At 39.2% G+C, this 7,138-nt stretch overlaps 1 protein-coding gene across 12 annotated transcripts in view; it reads left to right on the forward strand.

The window, feature by feature from the left end:
* AFF1 (ALF transcription elongation factor 1) overlaps nucleotides 1-6,514 on the forward strand; it is a 206,793-nt gene extending 200,279 nt beyond the window's left edge. For all 12 annotated transcript variants that reach the window (XM_019926699.3, XM_019926691.3, XM_033857213.2 and 9 more), the window contains one exon: nucleotides 1,049-6,514. In XM_019926699.3, coding sequence (XP_019782258.1) covers nucleotide 1,049 — 1 coding nt within the window. In that variant the 3' untranslated portion in view covers nucleotides 1,050-6,514. The remainder of the gene's footprint in view (nucleotides 1-1,048) is intronic.
* The last annotated feature ends 624 nt before the right edge of the window (nucleotides 6,515-7,138 follow it).

The raw sequence follows: 7,138 nt of genomic DNA on the forward strand, positions 1-7,138 counted from the left end.
TACTGTTAAATTGAAATTGGTAACAAAATGTATCCCCTTCCAGTTTACTTTTTTGGGTTTTAGAGTAATTGAAAATTTTATTTTATTATATTTAAAATAATTTCTAAGTGTGAGCAGCAAGACTGACTGTAGTTTCAGTTTTTATTTTCTGTGGACAGACTTGATAAACTGGAGACCTGAAGCAGGATTACCCAAATTGTAGTGTCAGGATTTTAGCTGTACCAGAGGCTTTTATGTGCTACACATAATTTGTATAAAGTTTTATATGGGCAAATTGGGTACATAAATAGTCTCTATTTTTCTAAGGGAATGCAATAAATGTAGCATCGTGAATAAATATAACTTTTATAATCCTTAAAAAAATACTGCGTTTATTGCTTGTTTTCAGTATATGTTAAGAAAGATGGTTAGCAACAGTATAGGAAATATGGCTTAGTAAATATTCTTGGGTCTTGTTTGTGAAGAACGCCCTTGGAGAAATCCAAGGTTTAGGAGATGGTCAAGCACCTGTTAGAGAAACTGCTTGGTGTCAGTGCTAGTGACCACTGAGCAAATGCTTATATGTAAATACCAGATTAAAGCCTTGACGTGCTCTTTCCTGGCTATAGGGAAGAAGTCGGCCAGCTGGCTGTGGCCACTTATTTTCCTCACAGCCTCTTCAAACCTTGTTTTCTTTCTTAGCAAACTAATGATGCTTTTTTTTTTTTTTAATTTAAACATGTTGAGTATTTTTATTTGTTTATTTTCATTCATGTGTCCATTGATCCAAAAGTATAAATGGAGTATTTTCCACTGTCAGCCACTGTGCCAGGCATTAGGGAGTCAACTCTGAAACAAATTTAGTTCCTCCCTTTTTAGACTAGTGGAGGGATGTGGAGAGTTAGCAAACCATTACAGTAGATGGTGAGGTTTTTTTTCTTTTTTTGCTCTGCTAGATGACGTACAGAATACTGTGGGAATGTAGTTTCTGGAGCCTTGCCTTTTTATGTTTTCACGTTTATTTTGTGTGTGCACGTGTGTTTACATGTTGGGCTTGCTTTGTTTGCAGAATTCTTTGCTCAGCTCGGCACAGGTGTGTGCACCCTGGCCCTTGACAGCAGTCTGATGGACCTGGTGCGCTATACAAGACAGGGCTTTCAGCGGCTGAAACAAGTAACCAAAACACCTTAATGGAGGCCCAGGTTGATCTGATGCCTTGAGAACTTTTTTGCACGTTGGAAGCCTCAAAACAGTCCAGACATTTGTCTCATCAGGATACCAAACTCGAGAAGAGAAGCACCATGAGATGGCCAGGATATTTGTTCACTGAAACTCAAGAACTATGGAATCATTGGTTGGACAGGATGGTTTTGTAGAAGCAGAAATGAGGAGGCTGGCCTCAGAGATGATCTTGCCTTTCCTTGCTAAAGGACAGAAGTGCAATGTAGCCTGAGTGGGCTTATGAATGGTCTAGAAACATTTCCGTCTTTTTTTAACCAGCAGGATGCAAATGAAATGAGGAGGAGCAATTTCAACTCCGGAAGCAAATTCACATCATCTCAGTAGCCACATTAGTTCATTCCTAGAAGGAATTTTTTTTTTTTTAAACAGTGAATTGTGGTGTAGGGTTTTGTGGGTGATTTTTTTTTTCTTTCAAGTTTTGGGGGAAATATTTGTTTAATAAATTCTAATGGTCATCTATAAAACATAAGTTGTGAAGGACTCCACTGTACCCCACTTTCTGCCATTGAACAGTGGCTTTGATAATACCAGGTATTGTCCTAATTTATAAAATTGAAGGCAACCCACCCCCCGACCCCCCATTGCCTGGATACTGCACGTTCAACCCAGCTCTGATTTCTCCGTTACTGTGCTGGAAGGTGGCCCCGTCGGGCTGGGGGAGAGAGGAGCTTCAGCACACAGGGAAGCCGTCTCCACCCCCATCTGCATCCCCATCTCCATGTACCACGGAGGACCGGGCGCTGCCGTTCCCACCCCCTGCTCCAGAGAAAGGCAGTCACATCGACTGTACTCTGCATTTTCTACTTTGGGGAAGAAGGAAACCAACATTTATCCGTGACCAGATGGTTGAAGTGCTTTTTAATTTTTGTTTAAGTAGAGCTGGAATTTGAGGTGCTGATCTGTGGTCTCCAGTTATGTGGTAACTCACGTTGTCTACCAACTCAGAGTTTTGTCAGCGAACAAAGAAAAGTGAAATCTACTTCTTAGAGAGGCTATATTTTTCTGCTACAAATAACTTTATATTTATAGCAAAACTAGACTTGGAGAGCCCTTGATTGTCTAGGGGAAATTAACTCCCTGAGAGGCTGTGGAGATTTGGGGTGGTTTATTAGACTTTCAAAAAAAAAAAAGTCACCACATGCCTTCAGTCCAGAGTGTTCTCAATCAACTAGATGTGATTAGATTGAAGAGGAACTGTGGCCTTCCCATAAGTTGTTATTGCCAGATTCTATACATTAAACCAAGTTTATTTTGAATGACCTAAAGTGGGGGGAAAAAAACCAAACAAACAGAATTCCCACATATCCATAAGCACAGATTTTTTTCATTGAAACTTTGAGGGTTATTGGAAGCATTATTTTGAGTGCAGTGTTTTTAGAAGCTAATTCTTTTTATCCCTTTTAGAAGTAGAATTTGCACATCTGTTACAGTTGAGGAGTGAGTGTTAACGCTACAACTGGTTTATTTTTCTGCCTTCATCCCATTTCCGCCCCCTACGAGCTGTTGCCTACCAAGCATGTTTGACATTGTCATGTTCATTAGTGAAGAAGGGAGTACCATCTTTATTTATAATGAAGAGGTCTAAGGTCCATATGATGAATGTAAGAACTTTCTTGGTAACTATATAAAAGGGATGTGTAGCGGATGGGAGTGATGCTTATTTTTCACAATATAAATTGTTTGTGTGAAGCTGTTCCTTCAGTGTCTTAGAGTATCCAGCCTGTTCTTTGGTTATCACTAGCTAGGACAGAGGTCTGTTACTTCATGTTTAGGTTAAAGCGAGAGAATTACAACAGTAGTAATATCTGAGCATAAGAACTTGATGTGCGATCTTGATGGACTGATTTCATTTACTGATGTTCTAAAGCAGAGCCATGGTCCTTTTTAAACTACTCGTTTAAAAAGCAGCCTGTTGTTAAATGAACAGTAATTGCGTGGTAGGTTGTCTGCTTGTGGCATTGTGTGTCCATCTCTTATATGTAGGAGACAGGACACCAGAAGCAGGCTTATGTGGTTACTTAACATCTTTTTTCCCCCTTACTCCCTTGGCCATTCCCGCTCCCTTCACCCCGTCACTCCCCAGTACAAGCCACCTGTCAGTTTGGAAGAGTGTGTTCTTGAGGACAGGTTCTGATCTATGCAGACCGTGCTGAGTGTGTGTGTCTTGTCAGGAGCCACAGTGTCCCCTTGACTGAAGACATTTCCAAGGCAATTTCTCAGCCATTTCTAAAAGAGGTAATTGCTTTTTCAGTGGCCTTATTCTTTGTGTGTGTGTTTGTTTCCCTGACCTTTATATTAAGATTTTATTTGTCCCTTAAAAAACGAGTTTGCAGAGATCAGTTTGTACTGTTTTGATCATGGAATATTTCTGATTCTTACTGCAAAATGCATTTTACCTAAAAGAATTCTTAATGGCTACTTTTAAAGTAGAGTATGTAAAAGGGTAGTGGCTGATGAATCCTTAAGGTTCATAAGGTCTTTTCGCTGTTGCAGTTGTATATAGAAATCTAAAGGATTTTTAAATCATTTGCACTTTTCCACTGCATGCTTAAATTCCCAAAGGCAAAATTTGTACTGAGGTAGATAACTGAAAGGACTAGATTATAAAATCAAGCCTTTGAATATGTGAAGTTCTTATAACAACCGTAATAGTACACACTTCACAGTGAGACAAATACAGAACATCTTGAGTAAAAATGGAGTGTAAAAACCTTGCCTTTGGCACTACAGTTTCGTGTGTGTGTGTCTATCTTTACTAGGAAATGGAAGAACACTGTTTTACTTTAAAAAAACGTTGAATGTTTCTGTCCTTCCTGGAGGTAATTAAAATGTGAATCACCGAGTTTAAGATTTTAGCCAGACTAAGGGCCCTGATAAACAATGATAAAACACTTCACTGAAATTTACCAAATTACACTGGGTTAAGAATGTGAAAACGTCCTTCATATGCCAGCTGTGGGAGGGTCCAGCTGGCATATTATCAGGACCAGAACTACAACAGGAGAATGACTTAGCTGGTGCTATGATTTAATCACAATACTGAATGGGAAAAGCCTCTTGATTTTTTTTTTTTTGAACAAAAGGACCTTTATTTTATAATCTGTTTTGACCAAAATGTTTAGCTATTTCCCCTAGACAAATTGGACCACACTTATCTCCCTTGTCCTATATCCTTTAATTCCCGATCTCAGGATGTTTAGAAGCTAACAAACTACCCCTTTCTGGCTGAAAACTTGCCTTAATTGGTACCTTAAATATTAACGTTAGTAGGATCAGGAGCTTAACTTTTTTTTTTTATGATTCCTGTTCAGTAATTTTTAGAAGCAAAAAGAAACCATTGTGCCCTCCAAAATGAATAAAACTCTTATCTCTGATATATGAAAGGAAATGTGTGTGTACATATACACACACACACACAGACTAAGAGGCTGGCTAAATTGGATATATTTATTGTGCCTTTGTTGACCACACCTAATTTTGGAATAATGCTGTATTCATTTTGCCATGGCTTTAAGAGATGTTAGGTGGGTCTTGCACCTTTTTCTCTTCTGCTTCATGAAGTTTGAGGTGTATTTGTGCATCTTTAGGTAAATGAATCAAATAAGGCTTGATTCCCTACCTCCCACACAGATTCTACTTTCTCTTAAGGATTTGTTTGCCCAGACACTACACAAAATCTGTGAAATACTTTGCCACCTCATCTCTTACACTCTTTACCACTGATTAGCAGTATTTAAATCTTGCTAGAATATTTGGCCTTCTTTTAGAAACACAGATGTAGAGATTTCCTCATTGTGGTTGTGGAGGGGTGTCAGGATTATAGCGGTACTTGGTCCCTTTCTCTCTTGCTCTAGTGGTTGCCTCTTTTGTTTTTGGTCCTACTTAGAATTTGTGGATGCAGGTTTTTTTCCTATATTTTTGTCATTTTGTTTGTGGGAGGTGGAGTGGCAGAATAACAAACATGGTGTTGGGGATTTTCCTTCAAACATTGCAAGTGGTATTTCCACCATACACACCTCAAATATCCAATCCAGTTGTGTCAGTCACCGAAAATCTGAGAACGAATTGTGACCACTGGCCATGCTCTTTAGTTCGTATTTATGAGGTGTTGACAAGCACCCATCTGCCACCTCTCTTAAGGTAGCTGTAAATTTCCTGTTGTCCCGGGGAAAGCCACTCTATTCTTTCTGTTCGCGGTGTGTTGGATATCAACAGGTACTGTGCTGGGTAGAGAAGTGCCTGTATTTCTCTACCCAAGACAGCAGGAAGGAAACTTACAGCTCCCTGGGAGCCTAGATATTACTATATCGACCTGGAAGGACAAAGAAATAAGACCACTGACAGCGAGGCTGGCCGAGCTGCACTGGTCAGACCAGGCAGTGGCTAACCTAAGGAAGATAACTTGCTTTGCTTACAAGTAGATGTTTAAGTGATGCTGAATACAGGCAGTATTAACTTTTGTTAATTAACTTTTGTTTAAGAACAAAAGGCAGTACTTGCCTTTTGTTCAGGCCATCAACATGTATTGTTAAAATTACTGCACATCCCCTCCTCAGATACCAAGTATACACTGTTCATGTTGGTGTGTGTGTTTATACACGTGTGTCCCAAATCTTGTGTTGGTTTTTTTTTGTCTTTCTTCTCCTGAATGTGATCATATTTTGGATGATACCTGAGCAGGGTTGCCTTTTTTTATTTATTACCATTATATATTATATTATATTATATATTTTTTGCTTTCTTATAACTTTGGAGGAAAGTCAAATCTTGGTATTATTAAAATTGTTTAAAAAAGAATAAATTGTCCAGTTGATAAATGAAGATCACTGGTCTGTCTCTAAAATAATATGAACTTTTCTTTAATTATTGTGTAATAATGTGCCAGCTATCTAGTCCACACAATGGTTTTGTATGTAGGATAGGGAAGCAGTGATGCGCTCAGTGGAAAGCTGTGCAACACAGACAAGGGGGACTCCATGTGTTTTATCTACTTCAGCAATGGAACTGAAACTAGGGGCTTTTGTGAATAAAATTTAGCTGCCTTGTACAGTCCTTTGAAAGAGACATACGTGATCTGTGAGAATTATAGTTTTCTTTTTTTAGAAGAAAAATTTGCAAAAGATCTTTCCAAAGATACCGTGCCACAGATCTTTTGTTTATTGTTCTCTGTAATAAGGATTAATTGCTGTTTAAAAAACCATGTAATTGACTTGTTCGTCTTCAAATTCTTTACTTTTCACAAGAGGATGGAGCTGTAAAAAAAAAAAAAATTAATAAAAATTTAGAGAAATCATTGGCGTGGAATCCATGCTTTCACTTTGCTTGAATAAATAATTCCTAAAATTGCTATATGTAATTACTGCTTAGAGCCAAGGAGAGTCTCACATGGAATAATTTGCCCTTATTCACAGTATGTATTTATTGTTGAAATGGGAAAGGAGCGGGCAGAGGGTAGCTCATCTTTCTGTTCAGTTTATTTTCAAGATCTCAATCACTGCACTCGTGGTGCAGTGGTTAAGAATCCGCCTGCCAATGCAGGGGACATGGGTTCGAGCCCTGGTCCAGGGAGATCTCACATGCCACCGAGCAACTAAGCCGGTGCGGCACAACTGCTGAGCCTGTGCTCTAGAGCCCGGAGCCACAACTGTTGAAGCCCATGTGCCTAGAGCCTGTGCTCCGCAATGAGAGAAGCCACTGCAATGAGAAGCCCATGCACTGCAACGGAGAGTAGACCCCGCTCTCTGCAACCAGAGAAAGCTGGCACGTAGCAACGAAGACCCAATGCAGCCATAAATAAATAATTAAAAAAAGAAAAGATCTCAATCACAAATTAGCCTAATAGCACCAGTGTTGCTTATCTCAACATCAACTGCCAGGTGCAACAGTGACCAAATTTGCCTGTTTTCAATTTGTTTGC

This window comes from Tursiops truncatus, chromosome 5 (assembly GCF_011762595.2).
Source record: "Tursiops truncatus isolate mTurTru1 chromosome 5, mTurTru1.mat.Y, whole genome shotgun sequence".
Taxonomy (NCBI): Eukaryota; Metazoa; Chordata; class Mammalia; order Artiodactyla; family Delphinidae; genus Tursiops; species Tursiops truncatus.